This window comes from Cnephaeus nilssonii (genome assembly GCF_951640355.1).
Source record: "Cnephaeus nilssonii genome assembly, chromosome: 19".
Taxonomy (NCBI): domain Eukaryota; kingdom Metazoa; phylum Chordata; class Mammalia; order Chiroptera; family Vespertilionidae; genus Cnephaeus; species Cnephaeus nilssonii.
Window position 1 is genome coordinate 21,063,245 of NC_137090.1, and position 26,072 is coordinate 21,089,316.

General features: G+C 39.2%; 1 protein-coding gene across 2 annotated transcripts in view; it reads left to right on the forward strand.

Moving 5' to 3' along the window:
- DHX40 (DEAH-box helicase 40) overlaps positions 1-24,044 on the forward strand; it is a 41,798-nt gene extending 17,754 nt beyond the window's left edge. Inside the window, exons 9-18 of one of the 2 annotated variants that reach the window (XM_079797849.1) lie at positions 283-369; positions 846-1,028; positions 2,383-2,463; positions 3,120-3,277; positions 11,751-11,865; positions 13,043-13,151; positions 14,887-14,981; positions 18,036-18,105; positions 19,212-19,440; positions 20,438-24,044. In XM_079797849.1, coding sequence (XP_079653975.1) covers positions 283-369; positions 846-1,028; positions 2,383-2,463; positions 3,120-3,277; positions 11,751-11,865; positions 13,043-13,151; positions 14,887-14,981; positions 18,036-18,105; positions 19,212-19,440; positions 20,438-20,577 — 1,267 coding nt within the window. In that variant the 3' untranslated portion in view covers positions 20,578-24,044. Of the gene's footprint in view, positions 1-282; positions 370-845; positions 1,029-2,382; positions 2,464-3,119; positions 3,278-11,750; positions 11,866-13,042; positions 13,152-14,886; positions 14,982-18,035; positions 18,106-19,211; positions 19,441-20,386 lie in introns of both variants that reach the window. The other variant, XM_079797850.1, reaches the window with a different exon arrangement.
- The last annotated feature ends 2,028 nt before the right edge of the window (positions 24,045-26,072 follow it).

Consider the following 26,072-nt stretch of genomic DNA (forward strand, 5'->3'; position numbering starts at 1 on the left):
GTTCTTTGGGGTGCTTACTTGGGAATGGATTTCTGGGTCATATGGTAATTCTGTGTTTAACATTTTGAGGAACCTTCAAACCTTTTTCCACATTACATTGGCTGAACCATTTTACATTTCCAGCAGGAATGTATGAAGCTCCAATTTCTTGACTTCCAAGTTTTACAGTTAACATTAAAGTCATCATGTAGTTGTTAATTTGGTAGAAAAGGAGAATCCATAGTGGTTGAAAATTAACAACTCTTATTTTCTAGAAACTTAACTTGTTTTCATTTTTCTTAGATATGTGGTAGATGGTGGCTTTGTGAAGCAGTTAAATCACAATCCCAGATTAGGGTTGGACATCCTGGAGGTGGTTCCAATTTCAAAGTAAGTAGCTATGTCACGCCTTTTTGTTCAAAGAACAGTGGAGTAGATAATTTCTAGTTGGTTCAGGGTGGGAGGTGAATTGCTTAGGAAACACAGAACATTTTTTTAAAATCTTTATTGTTGAAAGTATTACATGTATTCCCCATCTTTTCCCCATTGTCTCCTTCTAGCCTGCCCCTACCCCCCACACCTGGCCTTCACCACCCTATTGTTTGTGTCCATATGCATACAAGTTCTTTGGATGATCTCTTCCCACCCACCTACCTCCGCCTTCCCTCAGATTTGAGTCTGTTCCATACTTCTATATCTCTGGATCTATTTTGTTCATCAGTTTATTTTGTTCATTAATTTCCACATATGAGTGAGATCATGTGATAGTTGTCTTTCTCTGACTGGCTTATTTTGCTTAGCATACTACTCTCCAGGTTCTTCCATGCTGAACATTTTGGGGACTTTTGTTTTTCTTTCTTCTAAAGGAGTGAGGCATTACAGCGAAGTGGTCGAGCTGGTAGGACTTCCTCAGGAAAATGCTTTCGGATCTATAGTAAAGATTTTTGGAACCAGTGTATGCCCGACCATGTGATCCCTGAGATTAAGAGAACTAGTTTGACATCTGTAGTTCTGACCTTAAAGTGCCTTGCCATACATGATGTTATAAGGTATGTAGACAGCTTTTTAAAAAAGGAAAATGTGTTGGAGTGGAGCCTGGTTATTTCTCAAATTCTTTTGAAGTATTTGGCTCAGATATCCCTATGTCTCAAGATTCAAGTAAACCCATACAAAAGGCTTCTTTATGATGCTTTACTAGAATTTGATCCCTTGCTCATATTTGTTTTAAAATACGTTTTAATTGATTTCAGACAGGACGGGAGAGGGAGTGAGAGATAAAAACATCAATGATGAGAGAGAATCATTGATCGGCTGCCTTCTGCACACCACCTACTGGGGATCGAACATGCAACACAGGCATATGCTCTAACTGGAATCAAACCATGACCTCTTGTTTATAGCTCAACCTTCAACCACTGAGCCATGCCAGGCAGGTCCTTGCTCATATTTTAACCTTGGTTTAATGGTGTGCCTCATGCTGCTATTATTTTGGTCATTTAGTGACCACTGTTTATCTGATATGAAAGGTATATATTGATCATAATCCCAGATAAAATGGTGGGGATTTTTGTAGCATCTTTGGTAGAGCCAGCTTTGTGTACTGTACATTGTGAGAAATGGTGGTACTCAAGTAGTTTTTTGCTTTCACTAAGCTTAAGTTACATTGGAGAAACAAGATTGGTATAATCAAGTAACTGTTGCTCCTGTTTAAAAGTATGTACACACATATATATATTCATGCTTGGTTATGTGCCCCTGTTATCCTTTGTGAATATTATTAATTCTCCTATGTTTATTAATGGTATTATAGTTATGTAAGAGAATGCCCTTATTTTCAGGGGATGCATGCTGAGTATTTTGGGGATGAATAAGCATTGTATTTGCAACTTGCCTTAAGAGTTCAGGAGAAATTAGGTAATTGGCACATACAGATATATAAAGCAAGTATGGTAAAATTGAATATACTTGCCTTTTTATCAAAAGCCATTTTGAAGTACTATTAAACATTTTGTAATTTTTGGCCACTTTCAATGAATTTTTCTCCATTGTTTTATAAGCTTGTAATAAAATTATGGACTACACAACAGAATAGAGTTGACATTGGGCTGTGAAGAATGGGGCAGGATTCAGATAAGTAAAGAGGAATGGCAAGAGTGTTCCAGCTAAGGAGATCAAAAAGAGGTGCTTCTTGAATTAATAAAAGACTATGATTTAGAAAAACTTATTTCCTCTTTTGCTGAATGCTGATCATGATCATAGAATGCCTTAAAAAAGGAAGAAGAGAGAGAGTATTTGAAAAATACTAGGAGCGCTAAGACCTTGTAAAGGAAGTTTCAAGTCTGTATAAAATCTTACTGTGTTCAATAAATGGGATCTCATTTTATATCTCATGTAAACACACAGGTTTCCTTATTTGGATCCACCTAACGAGAGACTTATTTTGGAAGCCCTTAAACAACTTTATCAGTGTGATGCTATTGACAGGTAAAAAGACAACCAAACAAAACCCCTCCCCCAAAACCCGACCACAACAGATGTTAATTTCTTTTTAAAATAGGGTTCTTAATACTTTCCTTATAGGTATAAAATAATTTGTTTGAATTGAGTGGATTGTTTTACCTGAAATTAGAAATTGTCCTCAGCCTTTTTTCACCACAATTCTGACGTTACAAATTATACCGTAAAATGAATTTTGTTCAACATTGGTACTATTTAACAAGTAATTTTTGAATACTATTTCAGTGCCAGGCATTATGCTGGGTATATCAAAATGATAAGAGAACCAGAATCCTTGTTCTCATGATTGTGTGATGGGGAAGGATTTGGTAATTATCACTTATTACTTCCATTACTTCAATGACATCCTCTGTGTTTCCACAGTATTTTGTGTCTTTTATTACACTACTTTATTCTGCATCATTGTTTAGGATTTTGAAAGTACTGGCCCTTGACAACAAGGAATTTATTATCTTGATGTTTTTCTTACCTATGACTACAGTGTATCATGTTTCTTGAATTGAATTGAATTTATGGGGGTGATTGAAAGTAATATAAATTATATCTGATTTATTCTGAATGATGAGCATTTCATTTGTACTCTCCCAAGGTAGAAAGACATAAGAACTTTTTTTTCTATTAAGGAATGGCCATGTGACCAGGTTGGGTTTGTCTATGGTAGAATTTCCTCTCCCTCCACATCTGACATGTGCAGTAATAAAGGCTGCTTCTCTGGACTGTGAAGATCTACTACTTCCAATAGCAGCAATGTTGTCTGTGGAAAATGTCTTCATTAGACCTGGTAAGAAGTTTATTGAAGAGGTTTACTTTTAATTAATAGACTTTAACCCTGGCCGAGTAGCTCAGTTGGTTAGAGTGTTCTCCCAATACACCAAGGTTTGATCCCCAGTCAAGGCACATATAAGAATTGACCAATTAATGCATAAATAAGTGAAACAACAAATCTATGTTTCCTTCTCTCTCTCTAGTCCATCGCCTTAACCACTCAGCCACGACTACCTCTTCTCTCTCTCTCTCTCTCTCTCTCTCTCTCTCTCTCTCCCTCCCTCCCTCCCTCCCTCCCTCCCTCCCTATCCCCCCTCCCTCCCTCCATCCCTCTCTCCCTTCCTTCCTCTCCTTCCTTCCCTTCTTTCTCTTTAAAAACAAAAGAAAAATTAATAGACTTTATTTTTTAGAACAGTTTTAGGTTTATAGAAAAATTGAAGGAAAGTACAGATACACACACAGTTTCTCCTATTATTAACATCTTTCATTATTCTGGTGCATTTGTTACAATTGATGAGCCAATATTGATACATTATTATTAATTAAAGGGATCACTGTGCTGTATGGTCTGTGTGTTTTGACAAATCTGTAATGACACCTACCCACCATTACAGTATTATACAGAATAGTTTCATTGCCCTAGACCAGTGGTTGGCAAACTCATTAGTCAACAGAGCCAAATATCAACAGTACAACGATTGAAATTTCTTTTGAGAGCCAAATTTTTTAAACTTAAACTTCTAACGCCACTCCTTCAAAATAGACTCGCCCAGGCCATGGAAGAGCCACACTCAAGGGGCCAAAGAGCCGCATGTGGCTCGCCGAGCCGCAATTTGCCGACCACGGCTCTAGACATTTCCTGTGCTCCACCTATTCATCCCTACATCCCTTCCCCAAACCCCTTACAACCATGAATGTTTTTACTGTCTCTTTAACTTGGCTTCTTTAACTTAGCAATGTACATTTAAGGTTTCTCCATGTCTTTTTGTGGCATGAGAGCTCATTTCTTTTTATTGTTGAATAATATTACATTGTATGGAATTTGTTTATCTATTCACCTATTGCAAGACATCTTGGTTGCTTTCAATTATGAGTAAAACTGCTATAAACTTCTATGTGCAGGTTTTTGTGTAGACTTAGGTTTTCAATTCATTGCGAATTGAATAGTATAAGAATATGTTTAGATTTGTAAGAAATCTAAATGTATACATACTGAATAGTGTAAGAATATGTTTAGATTTATAAGAAACTGCCAAACTGTTTTCCAGACCTAAAGGTCTGCACTATTTTGCATTCCTACCAGCAATGAGTCTGAGAATTCCTGTTGCTCCACAACTTCACCAGTATTTGATGTTACCGGTGTTTTGGATTTAGATCATCTTAATGATCTTAATAGGTGTGTAGTGGTATCTCACTGTTGTTTTAATTTGTTGCCCCCTGGTGACATGATGTTAACCATCTTTTTATATGCTTACTAGAGGCCCGGTGCATGAATTCGTGCATGGGTGGAGTCCCTCTGAGTGGCCTGCAGGGATCGGGCCGAAACCCGTAGTCCAGTGTGGCCTGCAGCTCCTACTTGCTGCTCCTGCCGCGGGCTCACGCCCAATCAGTCCCAATCAGGAGAGGCTTGCGCTGCTGCATTAGCACTCACCAACCATGAGCCCTGCGTCTGGCGCACTCCCAAAGGGAGTGGCCTGCGGGATAGGGCTGAAACCGGCTCTCCAACATCCCCTAAGGGGTCCTGGATTGAGAGAGGGCGCAGGCCAGCCTGAGAGACCCCACCGGTGCACGATCGGGCTGGGGAGAGACTGCGGGAGGGCTCCAGGGTGTGTCCGGCCCATCTCGCTCAGTCCCAATCGGGTGGACCCCAGCAGCAAGCTAACCCTCTGGTGGTCAGTGCACGTCATAGCGAACAGTTGAGCAGCCTTAGCATATTATGCTTTGATTGGTTGTTCTGCCGTTTGGTCTATTTGCATATTACCCTTTTATTATACAGGATTATTATATAGGATTTGCCATGTATAGTCTTCTTTGGTGTCTGTTCTGGTCTTTTTAAATTGGGTTGTTTGTTCTCTTATTGTTGAGGCTTTAAAAAATGTTTGTTTATTGAGTTTAGAGAGAGAAAGAAGAGGGAGAGAGAGAAAGAAAACATTGATTTGTTGTTCCACTTATTTGTGTGTTCACTGGTTGATTCATGTATGTGCCCTGACCAGGGATCAAACTCACAACCTTGGTATATCAGGCTGACACTCTAACCAACTAAGCTACCTGGCCAGGGTGCCTCTTATTGTTGAGCTTTATATTTGTATATTTTGGATAACTGTACTTGATCAGATATGTTTTTTGCAAATATTTCTCCCAGTCTGTGGCTTGTCATCTTGTTTTCTTGACATTATCTTTTGCAGAGCGGAATTTTTTAATATTAATGATATTCCGCTGACCAATTATTTCTTGCATGGGTCATGCCTTTGGTGTTTTATCTAAAAAGTCGTCACCATGCCTAAGGTCATCTAGATTTTCTCCTATGTTATCTTCTGGGAGTTGGATGTCCATTTGTTCCAGCTCCATTTGTTCCAAAGACTGTCTTTTGTCCCTTAAAATGCTTCTGCTCCTTTGCTAAAGATCATTTTATTGTATTTGTGTGGGTCAGTTTCTGACTTTACTATTTCCCTGTTTTGGCTATTCTGAGTCTTTCCCCTTTGTATATAAACTTTAAAATCAGGTTGTTGATTCACAAAATAACTTGCTAGGACTTTAATTGGGATGTATTGAATCTATAGATCAAGTTGGAAAAAACTGACATCTTGACAGTATTGTCTCCCTATCCATGTTCATGGAATATTTCTCCATTTATTTAGATATCCAGTATTTCTGAGGATTTATTTATTTATTTTTATTATTATTTAAAAATTTATATTGCATTTATAGGGATGCCTTTGGTTAATAAAAATTATATGAGTTTCAAGTGTACAGTTCTATAATACATCATCTCTTTATTGTATTGTGTGTTTACTGCCACTGAAAAAATGCTTTTTTTGATTTTAGAGAGAGAGGAAGGGAGAGGGAGAGAGATAGAGACAGAAACATCAATGACAGAGAAACATTGATTGGCTACCTCCTGTACTCTCCCTACTGGGGATTGTGTCTTCAACCCAGGCACGTGCTCTGACCAGAATCGAACCAAAGACTTCTTGGTGCATGAGTCGACGCTCAACCACTGAGCCACATCGGGTGGGCTCACTGACCATTTTTTGATTGCCATATACCTAGCCCTGTCGGACGTGAAACTGAGGACAAACGGTTTTTTCATTTTGTTATCCTTTAACTTAGTTGTTTAAAATAGGGAGTATGTGATGTTCCTGGTGGGGAGAGTTAATTTCCTTTCACTGGTAAGGGAAAATAGTATGGTGAACCTTTGCCCCGTTGTATAGTACATTAGTAATATATTAATCTTTTTTTCCCAAGCATCAAAAGAAAAGGTAGTTTAGCCCTTGTACCCTCAGAGGATTGTTTTGAGGTTTTCATGTCTTTAAACTTCTGCTTGTTTCTTTTCGTGGTGTGTCATCATGGGATACAGCTTAGTATGTCACATGTCAGCTTTGCTTTCTTCCGGTGGGGTCACAGTATTTCATTTGTAAAACCAGGGGCTGGATTAAGGTGACCCAATTCTCATAGTCTTGTAAGGCCAGAAAAAGGAAATGTTTTTCCTTGTTGGAATATCCTATATAATAAAAGCCTAATATGCAGTTTGTCCCCTCCACTGGGAGTTTGACTGCTCACTATGTCGTGCGCTGACCACCAGGGGGCGGCGAGGAACATGGTGGATGTCAGTGACACACTGCAACCTCTCGCTGGCTACCTGGGGGTGGGGGTGACAGGGACAGATATGCGGTATGTCCACCAAGCTCACTCTCACTCCCCCTGCTGACCTCCCCCGGGATAACAGGGCTCGCACACTGGGTAAGCCCCACGCTCAGGTGCTGGGCGCCTGTGAGGAGCCTGACCTGCACCCGTGGAGCGCGGTGTCTTCTGGGTGTGCCGGGACACAGCTGCTGGGACCAGAGGGGCATGTTGGGCTTCCTGTGGGTTCGCACAGTAGCTGGTCTGCGAGGCCGGCCGGGAGAGAGAGTGCTGCCCGCCTGGCTTTGTGCAGTGCCGCTGGGCGGCCCAGAGGCCCACACTACACCCTGACCCGTGGCGGCTGGCCACGCTCACCACATCTCCACGTGGGGACTCAGGTGGAGGGGGTGCGCGTGGGGGCCCGGGGACCCAGGTGCTGCCCAGGGCCCAGAGGGCAGCTGGGACCTGCCCTTCCACACCAGACGCTCACACTTGGATCACCAACCAGGCCTAGTGACCACACCCGTGCATGAATTCCGTGCACCGGGCCTCTAGTTTAAATAGCTGAAACCAGTCTGGTATTAGCCTTCTTTTTTGGGGTAACATTTTGTATTACAATTTTGAACTTACAGAACTGTTGAAGGAATATGACAGGCCTTGGCCTGGTAACTCATTTGGTTAGAGCATCAGCCTGATACACCAAGGTTGTGGGTTTGATCTGTGGTCAGGGCACATATAAGAATCAATCAATGAATGCATAAATAAGTGGAACAACAAATTGATGTATCTCTCTCTCACTCTTCCTCTTTCTCTAAAAAAATCAATTAAAAAAAAGAATATGAAATAAACTTGTTTATACCTTTTATCTAATTTCAGCAGTTTTTAATATTTTGCTGCATTTGCTTAATTATTCTTTGTATATGCATATATACATATATATTTGTAAATATACATTTTCTTATTCTGAATCATTTGAAAGTAAATTGGAAAGATTGTGCTCTCTTACCACAAAATATTTACTTGTATGTTTACTAAGAACAAGGGCAATATCTTATTTAACCAAAGTCAAATTATCAAAATTAGGAAATTTAACATCGATACAGTGCTATTATCTAGTCCAGAGTTCATATTTAAATTGTCCATTGTCCTTAGAATATACAAAAGTAGTTTCAGAACTAAGCTATACCATTGTGAAAGGCCACCCTATATAACTAGAGTTTAGTATTTACTTACAGGTTTTTGGGGGTGGGGGGGGACTTGCTCTTCACCTTCTGCCCTGCCTGGATCCTCCTCATAGAGCAGAAGCTTGGGGTGGGAGGTGGTGGGAACTTCTGTTACCACTCAGTACAAAGGCTAGCAAGATGGGATCTGTGGACACACTGGTTGCCAAAAAAAATTTTTTTTTAATTCTAAAATACCTGAACAGCTTTAGGAAACTGGGAGTTGTGGGAGCTACCACTCAGCCACTGAACTCACTGGAACCGATCTTCTACCCTACAGAGCTGTAAGGAAATGGGGGGGGGGGGAGGCTGCACTGGCTTTAGCTGTTACCCTGTTCATTAGCGGTTCAGCCTGATCCTCTGTACAGAGGAGAAACGGGGGTGAGAGAAATGGTACCACTTTAAGGCTGCCAAGCCCTCAGAATTAGTTCTTCACACAAAGTTGTGGGGGGATGACTATATTAGGTATTCGAATGCGATACTTCCTACTGTTCTTGCTGAATTCCACAGATTCAGTCAATCTCCAGAGACTTGGATAATTTGACTAGTTTAATTGGTTTCTCTGGGAGGGAGGTTCTGCCTAACTCTTCACACCACCATTTCCAATATATTGTATAGTTAAAAATTCAAACACTACAAAATAAATTAAGTGAAAAGTAAGTCTCCCCCTCCTAAACATGTCCCCAGGTCTGATTCTTAGAGGCAACGACTACTACCAGTTTCTTATTCAAACTTATAGAAATGTACACATATATGACCTAGACTTAATTTTTAAACCTGAAATTTCAAGATCTTCAGCTGCTGCAGAAAGCATCTTCAGTTTTTGAGTATGTGACTGGCTGACTCTTATTATATCCAAAGTGTGTATTGCCTTTCCAGCTGCTTCTAAGAGCATTTATAGTCTTTAAAGGTTAAGCAACCGTTTCTGGCTTGATTCTTAGTCATCATAGATTACCTAATTTAATTTATTACATACCTATTGGTAAAACTGGCTAGTATTCTTAGATCTAACATTGAATAAAGATTTTAAATATCAAAATGATGATATTGTCAACATTTTTAGTAACCTTTCTTTTTGCTGTAGTAAACTGTATTACAGTGTCTGCTGTTATATATATTGCTTTAGAAATCAGACAATGGAGAGAGAGGCTTTTAGGTGGTAAACAACTTAGCCTTAAAATAGAACAAATTTAAAATAACATTGGGTTGGTTTTAAAGTTTTTAATTGTGATATTTTAGAAATAAAGGGTTCTTTATTTGGATGTGATACTTATAACTTTATTTCCCCACTTCATCTCTGAGGACTGTTGTTGAAACCCTTTCTGTGTAATAGTTTTGTTTTCTGATTTATAGCTATATAGAAAAATATTGCATTATCTTCCCAAAGGGAGTTTTGCTGATACAGCCTTGTTTTGCTGCTTTAGCTTTTTATTTATAATTTCTGCCTCAATAGCATCTACCTATTTGCACAAGATAAAACTGATCATAGAATTCTATCTGGGGAAAGAAAATAAAGAAAATGACAAGTCTGTGCTCTGTGTCTGCTCAGGACAAGCTGGGAGTTCTTATCCAATTTTTGGAGGCCTCATCTTCGTGAGGCTGAAAAAAAAAAAGAAAAAGAAAATGACAAGTCTACTGGTTAAGTAATTAAAGATGGATAGTCAAACTTTTGTGTAGTAGGAGGATAAACTTGCTGAGACTGTACAAACTGTGTGTGAAGTTAGAACTTTACTATATCTTCTCTCCTGTTGTCTCTAGCTGCTTTCTTCAGTTGCTACCTAGGTAACAGGTGGAAGCTACATAAAGCCTGGGATGGAAGACTTTATTTATATGTATATTATGTATATTTTGTTGTTGTTGTTAATCCTCACCTGAGGATATTTTTTCCATTGATTTTTAGAGAGAGTGGAAGGGAGGAGGGATGTGGGAGATAGAGATAGAGATAGGGAGAGAGAGAGAGAGAGAGAGAGAGAGAGAGAGGAGAAAGAAAACATCTATGTGAGAGAGACACATCAATTGGTTGCCTCCTGCATGTGCCCTGACTGGTGATCCAACTTGAGACCCTTTGGTATGTAGGCCAGTGCGCTGACCACTGAGAACACTGGCCAGGGCAGGATGGAAGACTTTATATCTTCCTGAGCATTTGCTTTAGTCAGGTCGCTTTCCTCCTAATACCAGGAACTGCTGCTATGGAGATTCATAGTGTAGTCTATACAAGTGCTGCTTCCTAGAACCAGGCAACATGGTGCCTCTGGTAAATGCAGTGTGATGGGTGTACTGAAGGAATAGGAATTGTGGTATGATGCGGTACAATGAAGGAAGAATCCTTGGGAAATTTGAAAAATTGAACTCTGAAGGAAAATTAGCCTGGGTGAAGTGTTATGTGGGGAACTTGGGCAGTGAGAGAGCACATCAGTCCTGTGTGCGATCCAGTCAGTCAATAACAGATAAGTCTCAAAAACGAAATGTTGAGCAAAAGAAACAAGACACATAAAGTATATTTATACAAAGTTTAAAAACAGGCCAAACCCTTCTTTGGGGTTAGAAGTCAGGACCTTTGTTGAGGGGTACAGGTTGTTATTAGAAAAAGGGCAAAAAGAGGGCTTATGGGGTGTTGGTGATTCTGTGTGTTGATCAAGGTATTGAGTACATAAGTATGGTATGTTTGTGAACATTCATTGAGCTGTACACTTACGACCTATGTAGTTTTCTGAATGCATGTCATACCTCAATATGAAGTTAAAAAAGAAAAGTAAAAAGTTTGTAGTAGTTTAGTTCTACATATTTGGCCTTTCTGTCCAGTTATCCATAATTGTGAATTGAATAAATAAGGACTGGTTAAATTTTGTTATGTTTCTTATATTCCTGGGGAATACAAAGTGGCTATTTTTGAGAATTAATAATTCCATCTGTACTGACATGAAGCCATTATTAAATAAATAAAGGAAGTTTCCGAACATCTATCCTATTTATGTTAAAATAAATCACTAAATGCACATCCTTGTATATGCATAGAAAATATCTTGAAGGACACACATTAAATAATTAACAGTGGTTAGCCTTGAGGATTGATTTGTGCGTAATGTGACAAAATGGAGAACATTGAACTTTTATGTAACTTTTTTTTACTGTGAGCATGGGTTACTCATGATAAAAGTGAATTAAAAAATAAATACGTGTATTAAATACTATTTTAAAGGCAAATGGATTGGGAGAAGTAATGTTGCTATATCTGATAACATCTCCGAAGTGTGGTTAAAAGAGAAAAAGGAGTTGTGGGAGCAATAAGAGCCCCCTTGAAAAGGTAATATAGTTCTACCTTACTCCACCCCAGAGGGTGAGACAGATTTTAATGAGCTTGAATAAACAAAGTGAATGTGGACCCTTGATATAAAGTAGAACTAAATTGCCTCTGCAACTGTCTTTTAGTTGATCCAGAGTACCAGAAGGAAGCAGAACAGAGACATCGAGAATTGGCAGCTAAAGCTGGAGGATTTAATGACTTTGCAACTTTAGCTGTCATTTTTGAGCAGTGCAAATCAAGGTATGTGAGTTGTCTGTACTGGAAATTGTCAGTTTGAAATATAGCTCCAATATGTATTACTGTGTGACTTTAGACAGTTAAGGTTTGGTCAGGATGATATTGACCTTCAGGTATTTTTGTGAACATTAGTGAGATTCTTCTTTGTCAGGTGACTGTTACTTAGTAAGCATTTATTATATAACTAGAGGACCAGTGCACTTGGGGAGATCCCTCAGCCTGGCCTACACCCTCTCACTGTCTGGGATCCCTCAGGGGATGTCCACCTGCCGGCTTAGGCCCGCTCCCCTGGGGGATTGGGCCTAAGCTGGCAGTCAGACATCCCTCTAGCAGCCCGGGAGCCCTCAGGGGAGCAGGCCCCAACCGTTAGGTCGGACATCCTTAGCGCTGTTGCAGAGGCAGGAGAGGCTCCCACCACCGCCGCTGCATTGGCCAGCCATGAGCCGGCTTCTGGCTGAGCGACGCTCCCCCTGTGGAAGCGCACTGACCACCAGGAGGCAGCTCTTACATTGAGTGTCTTCCCCCTGGTAGTCAGTGCACATCATAGCAACCGGTCGTTCCAGGTCGTTCTGCTGTTAGGGTCAATTTGCTTATTACCCTTTTATTATATAGGATATTAGTGTTTTTCTTTCTCTCCCTGAACCTTTCCTGAAAATGACCTTATAGAATTTTGGTTCTATATAAGTACCTTAGATGAGAAAATGATTGGCTGTTTGTTAAAGCATATGTGTATAAAATATCCACTTACAAATAATTTTAATTCACTCAGAGGTACCCACATTTAATTGTTTTTTTAAATTCCTTAAAATGCTTTTTCTTTCCTTTTTTTGTTTTTAGAAAAAGAGAGAGGGAGAGAGGGGGAGAGAGATAGAAACATCGATGAGAGAGGAACATCATCGATTGGCTGCCTCCTGTACAGCCCACACTGGGGATTGAGCCTACAGCCGAGGTACATGCCCTTGAACAGAATTGAACCCAGGACCCTTCAGTCCACAGGCCGATGCTCTATCCACTGAGCCAAACTGGCTAGGGCTAAAGTGCTTTTTCAGTAATTGGATAGATCTCATAAAAGAGCTGACAGTTGCTTTTGAGTTTCTAGTTTTGTAATACAAATGAGGATGTTAGACTGTCTTTCACTTATAGAAGATATTTTCAAGATACCATTATTTTTGTTTTTCAGTGGAGCTCCAGCTTCCTGGTGCCAAAAACATTGGATTCATTGGAGGTGCTTATTTTCTGCATTTCGTGTTGAAGCTCAACTTCGAGACCTAATCAGGAAGCTTAAACAGGTGATTGCTTTTGTCCTGAGTAGCATTTGGATAAGACCCTCGGAGTTACCAAAACCATATAAATTATGAGATGTTCTAGTCTGGCTTGTAATAACCCGCCATTCCTAACCCTGTGTGAGCACCAAGCATTGTAACTCTTATCCTTCTAGGAGGTCCTTTACCTGCCCTTGGTCAGTTTCCTCACATTCATGTGCTAATCAGTACTCAGCTGAACACAGATCTCTGGAGTTCTCTATAAAGGTCTCTTCTCTCCCGAACTCTGCCTGTGAACTCCAGTCATTTTGGTCTTCCTGTATTCTCAGCTCTGTCTCTTTAACTAAGGGAGTTTTCAGGATTCCACTTGGGTTTTTCCTTCTCTGCACCTTGATCCAGAATCTCTTTCAAGGTGGACTATGCTGGGGTGGTTGTTGGGTTTACTTCATTTATTTCCCTTCTTTATTTATTTTATTTTTAATGTTTTATTGGGGTAACATTGGTTAGTAAAATTATATCTTGTTGTATTGCTCCCTTTATCATTATGAACTATCCTTCTTTGTCTCTTACTATAGCCTTCGTTTTAAAGTCTATTTTGTCACATATTAAGTATTGCTATCCCAGTTTTTTTATTTTTTTTCATTTTCATTTGCAAGAAATATCTTTTACCATCCTTTTACTTTTACTCTGTGTATATTTTGTTCTGAGGTGGGTCTCTTGTAGACAGCATATATATGGGTCTTGTTTTCTTCTTCATTCAGCTACCCTATGTCCTTTGATTGGAGCATTTAAGCCATTTACATTTAATTAAAGTGATTATTGGTAGGTATGTACTTATTGCCATTTTATTCTTTAACATTTTTTTTTAATCTTCACCCAAGGATATATATATGTGTGTGTGTGTGTGTGTGTGTGTGTGTGTGTGTGTGTGTGTGTGTGTTTAATTGATTTTAGAGAGAGGGAGAGAGAGAGAAACCTTAATGTGAGAGAGAAACATCAATCAGTTGCCTCCTGTATATACCCCATCCTGGGATCAAACTCAAAACCTAAGTATGTGCCCTGACTGGGAATCAAATTTGCAACCTTGTGGCGTATGGGACAATGCTCCAACCAACCCAGCCACCCAGCCAGAGCCTTTTAACATTTCTTCTAATACTGGTTTGGTGGTAACGAATTCTTTTAGCTTTGGTTTGTTTGTTTGTTTGGTTTTTGGTCTGGGAAGCTCTTTATCCTTCAATTTTAAATGACAGCCTTGTTGGGAAAAATAGTCTTAGTTGTAGGCCCTTGCTTTTCATCACTTTTGGATATTTCATGCCAGTCCCTTCTGGCCTGAAATGTTTCTGTTGAGAAATTAACTGACGGTCTTATGGGAGCTCCCTTGTAGGTAACTGACTTTCTCTTGCTGCTTTTAAGATTCTCTCTTTGTCTTTAACCTTTGCCATTTTAATTATGATGTATCTTGGTGTGGGCCTATTTGGGTTCATCTTTTTTGGGACTCTTCCTTTATTTCTTGGAGATCATTATTCCTTATCACTTGGTATATGTACAGTATTTTGGAAGTCCATATTTAGGTTGTTTCAAGCAGAAGGGTAAATCTGGTCCCTCTTACTCTATATTGGCCAGAAACAGAATTTTTAGAAATGTGGATTTTTCAAAATAAAAGAATATTTTAAATTATTCTGTGAGATTTACCATTGTGTGTGTGTGTATACATACATACATACATACATACATACATATATATTCTATATTCTTTCTATAGCAAAGTGATTTTCCAAAAGAGACCTTTGAAGGCCCTAAACATGAAGTACTACGAAGATGTCTTTGTGCAGGCTATTTCAAAAATGTAGCTCGAAGGTAAGCAATATGAGCTTGGGAGATGGGTAAAGAAGTGCTAGTATATTTTACTACAATATTGAACTATTTAATATTAAAGATTGATGATTTGATTTAAGCTCTGTGATTATGATCAGCTATTACAGTGACCCTTTTCATAATTGTGACTTGTGCAGGGAAAGCTGCAGTGGCTCCAAGTGGGATATCGGAACTCAAGTGGGGCAGTAGGGGAGTCTGAAGGACAGCTGTCCAGCATGGGTATCAGTGCCTTAGCAGAGTGACAAGGCTTTTTTTTACAGAGGGGTTGCTCTGTGTGCGGTGTGAAAGCCAAAAGTTTGAGGATGACATCCCTAAAGGGTAGGTTGGTGTGGAGTGCCAGGGCTTGAGCAGGATGGAGAAAGCACTCACATGGGAATTTTTCAGTATTAGAGTGAGGAGGGCATTTTTGTAAGGAAAGGGATAACAGTGTTGGTGATGGGAGATTCATTTTATACAGAGAAATTGAGCACATAAATATATTAATAATGGTGAAAGGAGTTGGAAGTATTGAAAGGGAGAAAATGAGAATGAGCTCTGTGGTGTTGGGTTGGAACTTCAGGGTATCATTGTGAACTTATGTTTTTTAAAATAGTTAGATGGATAGATAGGGAAATAAAAATGGATGTTACTGTGAATATATATAAAACATGTATTTGTATGTGTGTAAATATTTATATACATATGTGCCCTATCTCTGAGATGGATTGGGAGCAATGACACCATAATGCCCAGACCTTGACTGGGAAATAATCTGCTACATGAAGGAATCACGCCTCTATGGAGAAATAGGGCTGGGAAAGTACAAGATGAGCCTAAAACATCTTATTTTGCCAGTGAGCAAAGAAGTGATGAGCAAAGACTGAGGCCATGTCAGAAGTACACAGGAGCCAGCTTGAATAGGCTCCAACTGATCACAACTGATCTCTGTATCCTGATTGAAGCATATAGGGATTAATTTAGAAGAGTTTGGGCTAATAGTATTTGGTTGGTCTAACGTGGAATAAGGCAATTTATTGAGTTATCATCCCTAAGTGAGTTCTTTTGTACAGCTTCATGAACAGGAAACCAAACTTGAATGGATCATTTTTCATGAGGTATCAGTTGGATAGGGGTGATCAGGCAGGCAGGCAGGGACATTTTGAGCATCAAAATAAATGAAAGTAATGGGTGATATAACCCACTGAATAAAATGTGAAGTCATGGGTCTATAGTCATATAAATTTAGTAAATTAATAAATGTTGAATGACAAGTAGAATTATTTGCAGCATCTCTCAATAAAATTCTTACTAATTACAAAGGAAAAAGTAACTTTTCACTAGAAAGGCCTGGCAGATACTACCTAAGTCAAACAATCAAAGTGAACATTATTATTTATGAAACAAATCAAAATCATGTTTTTCCTGATAGGATATAATGAAAACACAGTGTCACTTTTGTGATATTCCTGCCAAAGATGCATAACCTGAATGTAATCATCCTGAAACAGACAAACTCACATTGATTATAACTAGCCTATAATCTTTAAAGGTGTCAGGATTATGAAGGTCAAAGAAAGACTGGGGAAGTATTCCAGAATGAAGGAGACTAACGGGACATTCAAAGTAAAAGCAATACATGATTTCTGAACCAGATCCTTTTGCTATAAATGATATTATTAGAACATTTGATAAAACTTCAATGGGGGCTGAGGATTAAATGTTAGGAATATATTAGTGTTAATTCCCTGATTTTGTTGGATGTATTATGATTATGTAAAAGAATGTCCTTGGTTTATAGGAAATGTAAACTCAGGTATTTGGGAATGATGGGGCATAAAGTTGGCAACTAATTCTCAAAATGGTTCAAGTAAAAAATATTTTTGTACTGTATAAATATACACTGTATTATACAGATATATAAACAATTATAATGCTGTCTGATCTGGGTTATAATAGGAATACATATAATGTAGTATAGGAAATCAATTGTAATGACAATTGACCAAGGGCTGTTATATTGAAAAGTTTTTGGAATAACATTTTATGTAAGAAAGTGTAGAAGAGGATAAGAATTTGAAATTAAGAACATGAATTAGAAAAATTCATGAGATGTTCTAATTATCAGATTTTAGAATACTGAAAATAATTTATATCTTTAAATAGAGATATAAATAACACTGTGTTTAAGTCAGAAGACCTATGATTGGGACTTGCTTTTACCATACATTAGCTCTGTGACCTTTAGAAAGCTAGCTTTTTTTGAAATCTCATTTTTGACCTTAAAGTGATTGGCTCTCAAAACTCAGGTTGGCCAAAACCGGTTTGGCTCAGTGGATAGAGCGTCGGCCTGCGGACTGAAGGGTCCCAGGTTCGGTTCCGGTCAAGGGCATGTACCTTGGTTGCGGGCACATCCCCAGTGGGGGGTGTGCAGGAGGCAGCTGATCGATGTTTCTAACTATCTCTCTCCCTTCCTCTCTGTAAAAAAATCAATAAAATATATTTTAAAACAAAACAAAACAAAGAAACCTCAGGTTGTTTTGAGCCTTTATTATGAAAGTATTTTGGAAAATCTAAAGCACAAATACAATATTATTGCCTGGCCTGTTTGGCTCAGTGATTGAGCGTCGACCTATGAACCAGGGGGTCACAGTTTGATACCCTGTTGGCACATGCCTGGGTTTCAGGCTAGATCCCCAGTGGGGTCGTGGAGGAGGCAACCAATCAAAGATTCTCATCACTGATGTCTCTGTCTCTCTCTCCCTCTCCCATCCTCTCTGAGATAAATAAAAAATGTATTTAAAAAGTACACAAGTAAAATATTATTAATATTACTACTTGTTAACCAAAAGTGTTTATACTTAAATGACTCTTTCAGTTATATCATTCATAGTTTAAGATGAATTGGTAGAGAAGTAATAGTGACAATTGAATAAACTTAAACCTGTTTATGGTACTCTTTGTAGCAGAACATATAACTATTCATTTAGTGCTCTACTGATGTCTTTGTTGTACTATCAGTGCCTTTATCCTTTCTTTTTATTTCTGTTTTGATTTTAGATCTGTTGGGAGAACATTTTGCACAATGGATGGGCGTGGAAGTCCAGTTCACATTCATCCTTCCTCAGCAGTAAGTACCTTATCCTATATAATAAAAAGCTAATATGCAAATTGACCAGATGGCGGAATGATTGGTTGCTATGACGCACACTGACCACCAGGGGGCAGACACTCAACGCAGGAGCTGCCCCCTGGTGGTCAGTGCGCTCCCACAGGGGGAACGCCACTCAGCCAGAAGCCGGGCTCACAGCTGGATTAAGTGATATAGATGTCTTCTACTTTTTGCTTTGAAGTTAAGTTTATAATATAACTATCCTAATGTATAAAAAGCCAGGGGCCATCACAACCAAAACAACCAAACAGACAACTGAACAGTAGGCTGCGTGGGGTGCCAAGGCTGGCAGGGTGGTTAGTGAGAGACGACCAAACCACTGAACAGCAGGCTGCGTGGGGCAACCAGGCCGGCAGGGGGGGCAGTGAGGGGCAACAAGGCCGGCGGGGGCGGGTAGTTGGGGGCGACCAGGCCGGCAGGGGGTGGGCAGTTGGGGGTGACCAGGCCAGCGGGGGGGCGGGCAGTTGAGGGCGACCAGGCTGGCAGGGGGGCAGTTGGGGGCGACCAGGCTGGCATGGGGGGCAGTTAGGGGCAACCAGGCTGGCATGGGGGGCAGTTAGGGGCAACTAGGCCAGTAGGGGGGGCAGTTTGGGGGAGACCAGGCTGGCAGAGGGGGGCAGTTAGGGGCGACCAGGTCAGCAGAGGGCGCACTAAGGGGCGACCAGGCCGGCGGGGGGGGGGGGGCAGTTAGGGGTGATCAGGCAGGCAGGCAGGTGAGCAGTTAGGAACCAGCGGTCCCAGATTGTGAGAGGGCTGTCCAACTGCTGGTTTTGGCCTGATCCCTGGTATCAGGCTGAAACCGGCAGTCAGACATCCCACGAGGGGTCCCAGATTAGAGAGGGTCCAGGCTGCGCTGAGGGGATACCCTCCCCCCATGCACAAATTTTGTGCACTGGGCCTCTAGTATTACATAAAGCTGTAAAGGTATTGAGTTGGTCTCTGTATCCTGATTGAAGCATATAGGGATTAATTTAGAAGAGTTTGGGCTAATAGTATTTGGTTGGTCTAACGTGGAATAAGGCAATTTATTGAGTTATCATCCCTAAGTGAGTTCTTTTGTACAGCTTCATGAACAGGAAACCAAACTTGAATGGATCATTTTTCATGAGGTATTAGTTACCACCAAAGTCTATGCAAGAATTGTGTGTCCAATTCGCTATGAATGGGTGAGAGACTTGTTACCAAAGTTGCATGAATTTAATGCACATGACTTGAGCAGTGTGGCCCGACATGAAGCAAGAGAAGATGCAAGAAGGAGATGGACAAATAAGGAAAATGTAAAACATCTCAAGGGTGAGTATATCACTTGTTTTGGTTATATAGTCCAGGAAACATAAATGTCCGAATTCTTATGTAATTACAGAAATATCGTTACAGGAATTAAAGATTCTGGCTCTATCTACTCAGAAAGCAAAGAATTATCATGAGTCTCAGACTTCGTTATTTTGACTTCCTTCTTTCCTTAAAGTTAATCTTGTTTTTTTTAACCCCTCTGTCCAATAGCATTGTTAATAATATATATTGAGTTTTTATCATATACTGAAAGCTTGCATTACCCCATTGGGGAATTTTCATAATAAACTATAAGGTAAGTACATATTCCCACTTTATATATGAAGAAGTACTTACTAGTGTACAATACTTTGCTAAAAATCCCATAGCTCATAATTGATGAATCTGGATTCTGAATCAACTAACCTGATTCTGTGGTCCTTACTCTTAGCTATTATGCCATACTGCTTCCCAGTAGTACTGTACTATTTTTATTTGGTTTATAAAATTTTGTGAGTTATTTCCTCTGAACATCTCTTTTTTATTTTTCCGTGAAATGTTAGGTTCCTAATTGGGAGGCACAAACAGTGTGGTACTGAACTAAGACAGAAAGCTTAATTCTTAGTTCACACATACAAAAAGCTTTTCATTTCAGTAAAGCTTTCTGAGGCTGATTGATGGAACAAGTTATATATTATTTAACATCACTGAGAAATGAAATGGTGAGGAATTTGCCCAAGATGATAGAATAGTCTTTTTAGTAACATTAGACACTAGACATTTTGTTGCAGTGTGTAACTGTAGTGTATAAATGCTTGAATAGGGTCAGTTTTTCTGACTGCTTTGGCCTCCATGCTCTTGTTTTTTAGCCATAGACTATATCTTTTTTTTTTGAAAGGGCAGAATTTAATTTAATTTTACCTAAACATTGAAAAATCAGGACATCTCTTTCTCTTAACCTTTCTAGCACTGAATTTCAAAATTCAAGTTTTACTGGATTAATTTGTAACATTTTCAGATGGAATATCAAAAGAAGTCCTAAAGAAAATGCAAAGGAGAAATGATGATAAATCCATATCAGATGCCCGTGCTCGTTTCCTTGAGAGAAAGCAGCAGAGGTCCCAGGATCACAGTGACACACTGAAGGGAACAGGCTAAGCAGCGAACCCTCCAATTCAGGAAGTAGGAAAAGCAGCCATGAAATGTGCTTCTACTTTACCATTTATGTAAGACAGCACTACCAAGAGGAAGTGGTCAGCAGTTGTTTTTAGCATATGGGCTAAAAGCAAATCAAACTCATTAATACCAATGGATGGAATTTTCAGAGAAGATTGGGTTGCCATAGTCATAGGCAATGATATATGAAACCAATGAAAGACAATACATGTGATACTTTTCTCACTTCAATTTTGCTGGCCTTAACTGGTATCAAATGCTGTTGTTGAGATATTTTCAAAGAACATTGAATTTTATGTAATCAGTGTGTATTCCATTTGCATTGAAGCATTAAAAATTATTTTCCTTAAATATCTTTAAGGCCTTCTTTTGCCATTAGAATAGTATTATATCAGGCTATCAGGTATTTGACCATTTCCTTCAGAAGGCTGAACATTAGAGGTTTTTATTCAGCAATATTTAGATGTCTGTTTAATTGCTAAAGAGCTTTATAGATATTTAGAGAAAAGACTTAACTAGTACATAAGAAAATTGCCTATGGCAGTATTCTTTGTTGAATTAATATTAATCCTTAAATTGATTTTTCTGGGATTATATAAATTCCTTTTTATATAAAAGTATATTGTTTAAAACAGTAGCTATAGCCATTAACCAAAGGACAGATGATATATATATATATATGTTCTTTTTGTAGCTGTCTCTACATACTTGTATCAGCATCATGTATGTAGTTGTGACAGTGTTTCAAACAGCTCTTCTACCTGGCCTACTCTCTTGCCTCCAGCTGCTTGGGTAGGACCATTTAAACATGTATTATGCTGCCTTGAAATGGGATTTTCAAAGCAGCCAACATTATATCACCAGTGTTTCAAATTGGAACCTTGAGGCTAATTAATATCATACTCAGGCCATATTCAACACTTGCCCACTCTATTGTTTACTGTCTTGTATTCTAGTTGTTTGTGTATTTGTCTTTCTCCCACTAGATTATATGCTCTTTGTGGGCAGGAACTATGTCTTTTTCATCTTTGTATCTTTCATGGCACCTAGCACAGTGCTTTGCACATAGTAGTTGCTCAATGTTCGTTAAATAAAGCTATTAGTGTATTTAAAATTCAAAAGGCAGTATAATGTGTGTTTTTAGAACTGTTGGTAAAAACTAAGAATCTAAATTGTTTATTGGTAACTAACACTTCTGCAGTTAAATAGTTTTCTGTCAATACTAGAGACTTGGAAGTCTTTATTGAAAAATCACATGAGGACCCAAATCCATGTGTTTATTCTTGAAGTAAGGTGAGTGGTGACAGTTTCTATGAACATTCCCTGCATTAATTTATTTTCATCTTAAGTGCTCTCTAGTGTTTCAGCACGTTAGTCCTATCAGTTCCCCTTGTCAGGTATATGTATTGGTGCATTCCTTTGATGTGGTAGGGATGTATGTGGATTCTTAGAATAAAAGCTCTTTTATTTCTGTAAATTAAGCACACATTCAGTAAGTTCAGCACATGTTCTAAATCTATAGTCCATTCTCAAATTTCATTAGTTCTCCTAATAATGTCCTTTGTGTTTTCCCAATTCAGGATTTGGTCAAAAATCAAGTATTATATCTAATCTCTTTTAATCCGGAAAAGGTCCTTAGCCTTTGTCTTTTACATATATCAATTTTTTTTCTTTCGTTGCATTGAACATTTTCAAATAACATTTTGACATTTTAAAATAATACAGACTAGTTATTTTATAGAATGTTCTCAATTTGCGTTTCTCTGAAGGCATCAAATTTGGAGGCACATGGTATTTGCCCCTTATTGATATTAATTTTGATTACTTGGTTAGGGTTTTTATTTTTTCAATAAGTAATTTGGAGGAGGGATACTTTGAAATAGCCTATTCCTCATAAATTATCACCCTTTGGATTTATCATCAACTGATGATTCTTGCCTGAATCAATTTTATTATTTCTATGGTTACAAAATGGTGATTCCCCCCTAATTTTTTGCTATATTTATTTGTTATATTATAAGGAAGAGCTTTCCTTGAAGAATGTCTGATAAACAGATGGGTGCTAGAGAGCATAGCTCAGGACAGAGAATTAGAAAGCTAAGGGGGTATTTGAGAGAGATGGCAAATAGTCCAGTTTATTTGGTGCACAGAGTATATATAGGAGGTATAGGCAGAAAATGTTGGTCGAGGACAGATTATGGAAGGCTTTGAAAGCCACACTATGGAATTTAGACATTTTTGTGCTATATATGAATTTATTGGAGGGGAGTGACATCATTACAGCTTTAAGGTGTATTTGTGGCAGTGGTGTCCGTAAGAGGAATTTACAGTATTTCTTTGAGAGGAATAATACTGGATCTAGTTGAGAAGGTGGAAGGAGCCTTGGAGGAAACGTAGTGGTTATGAAGAAGTTTGTTTTTAAAAGAATATATAAGATTCACCTTTAAATTACTAAATGAAACAAAAGAAACAAATGAAGACAAATGTTATCATAGAAAATTGGGCAAAGGATCCGACCTGTCATTTTATAAAAGAAGAAACATGGTCAATAAATAAGATCCTGAATCTTCCTAGTAATTAGGGAAATACAGTTGAAAATAACAGATGCCATTCTTTTTCATCAGATTGGCAACAGTAATATGCCTGAAAAGCGTTGACATGGAATAAATTGTTATTTTTCTAGAGAACAATTTTGGTAATACGTAGTAAAGTTGAAGATGTGCTTAACACGTTAAGCGCCCAGTCAGTCACCGGTGACTGACGCTATACTTTCCATCCGGAAAACAAAACAGGCTGGATGCTTAATGTATTAACCTGTGACCCAGCAAACCCACCTTTAGATTTATATCCTAGGAACTCAGAGATTATACAAAATACTTCATTCCTCATAAAATGTAACTCCCATAGATTTAACATCAGTTGATTTATAAAAATGTTATGTATACCATTGTTCCTAATAATAAAATATTGAACAGTGCATATAGCTATCAATAGGAAAATGGTTGAATAAATTGTGTTATGTTCTTATGAATTCTTTACAGCGTGCATGAAAGTGATCTTTGAGACTCCTGATGCCTGTTCCTAAACTGCTTTGCAGAATAGATGAACCAGTTTACATTCCTAACAGCAATGTAATAAAGTGCCTGTCTTATTGTAGCCTTGTAGTTCCTAATATTTTTATTGATAGACCAAAACTGGTGCCTCATTATTATGTTATCTTACATATTTAAATATTCTAAGTCTTTCCTCATATTCAAATTGTGTACAGGAAATAAAATAGACTCATTTGAATTTGATAAGGCCAGAAAGTAAATATTTTAAGCTTTCGGGCCATACAGTCTTCGTTGCAACTACTCTGTTGTTGTAGTATAAAAGAAGTCATGGATAATACATAAACAAATGGATATGTCTGTTGTGTTCTAATAAAACTTTATTTATGGACAATGAAATTTTAATTTCATATAATTTTCACGTCAGGAAATAGTCTATTTTTATTTTTTTAACCACTTGCACTCTAACCCAGGGGACCAACTTTTCACATACCTATTCTAATTAAAATGATTTCATTTGAAAGAAAATATTTCAATTACAATTTACAAGAAAAGCTCTTAATTTTGTGAAATATCTGAGATGCTTCAGGTTTTTACTTTTTCTTCAAAGCAGAGCTGATGGGATTGAGCATAATGTAAATCAGTAGGTTAAAATGTATTCTCCCAAAGATTTTCAAAATAATCTGTATTGTTAGTTGTTTCTTTAACCTTAAAATATGAATAATACAAAAATCTCTTGTGAAGCTTTTGAAAAATTTTCAAAGAAAATCATATTACTTGTTCAGATAAAATCTTCGTATGTTTCTTAACCTGATTTTACGTGGTCCTCAGCTAAAATGTAGGAAATGTGATGGATTAACCCAGTGGTCAGCAAACCGAGGCTCACGAGCCACATGCGGCTCTTTGGCCCCTTGAGTGTGGCTCTTTCACAAAATACCACGTGCGCGCACGTACAGTGCGATTGAAACTTTGTGGCCCATGCACAGAAGTTGTTTTTCGGCCTGGGTGAGTCTATTTTGAAGAAGTGGTTCTAACGCCGAGCCACACTCAAGGGGCCAAAGAACCGCGTGTGGCTCGCGAGCCACAGTTTGCCGACCACTGGGTTAACCCAAAGTATAAGCTGGCACCCAGTTTGGTGCTTTTTGTATATACTCGTATTTATAAATGATTGTTGTGCTCATTCCAGGTGTGATTGTTAACAACATAAGTTATTCTAGGCTTCAAAATAAATGTTACTAGCTTAAGAAGTAGGGTAAAAAGATTTTAAACTGAGTTTTTAAGGAAAAGTAGGACTTGGACTACAACAAAAAGGAGACAATTTTTGTGGCTGGGAAAAGAAAAACGGTGGAAAGATTGTCACCTGGAGAAGGGCTTTTTTTTTATTTTAAGGATTTTGCAGTTTCTCGTCAGTAACCTGGGATAACACTAAGTAGGTCAAATGAAGAATAATTTGAGTGCCACTCATTCTTGCAGATAGAAAAATATGAAAGTCAGCTTGGACTGGGATTATCCTTCTATAGTGTGCAGCACTTAGAATCTGCCATTGTGTGCCCATCTGCTACTCTATTTAGTCCTTCTGTTCCTCAAGAAATGGAGTTTTTAAGCCCTCAATGAGGAGTGTAACCTCACCTATACATTAACTAGACTACAGGCCCAGTGCACGAAATTCATGGGGGGCGAGGGGTCCCTCAGCCTGGCCTGCACCCTCTCCAATCCAGGACCCCTCGGGGGATGTCCAACTGCCTCTTGCAATCCGGGACCGCTGGCTCCTAACTGCTCGCCTGCCTGCCCTATCACCCCTAACCACCTCTGCCTGCCTGCCTAATAGCCCCTAACTGCTCCCCTACTGACCTGATCGCCCTAACTGCTCCCCTGCTGGCCTGATCGCCCCTAACTGCCTCTGCCTTGCCCTGCACCTGGGACCCAGGAGTCCCTCCTCCGGACGGTCACAGGCACCCGGGACCCAGGCTTCCCTCCCTCTGGCTGGCCGCAGGCAACCGGGACCCGGGCCGGCTTTGCCCTGGCCACAACCACAGGCGCCTGGGACCACGGGGCAGGTGGCTTGTCCCTCTCCTGGGCCGCAGGTGCAGCCGTTGGTGCCCGGGACCCCTGGGCGGGCGGCTTGTCCCTCTCCCAGGCCGCAGCCTGGCTGGTCCCCATTTCTCTCTCCCGAGCTCATTTGTGCCTGGCTGGTCCCCATTCTTCTCTTGCAAGCTCATTTGTGCCTGGCTGGTCCCCATTCCTCTCTCCCGAGCTCGTTTTTGCCTGGCTGGTCCCCATTCCTCTTTCCCCAGTGTTGAGTGAGCCGTTAAGGCGTGATGACAATTTGCATATTAGCTTTTTATTATATAGGATAGTCTGAAAATATAGAGATGGTTAAGGGCTGCCTTTATCAGGTTTTTATTTTCACCCTATGAAAGCTTTGAG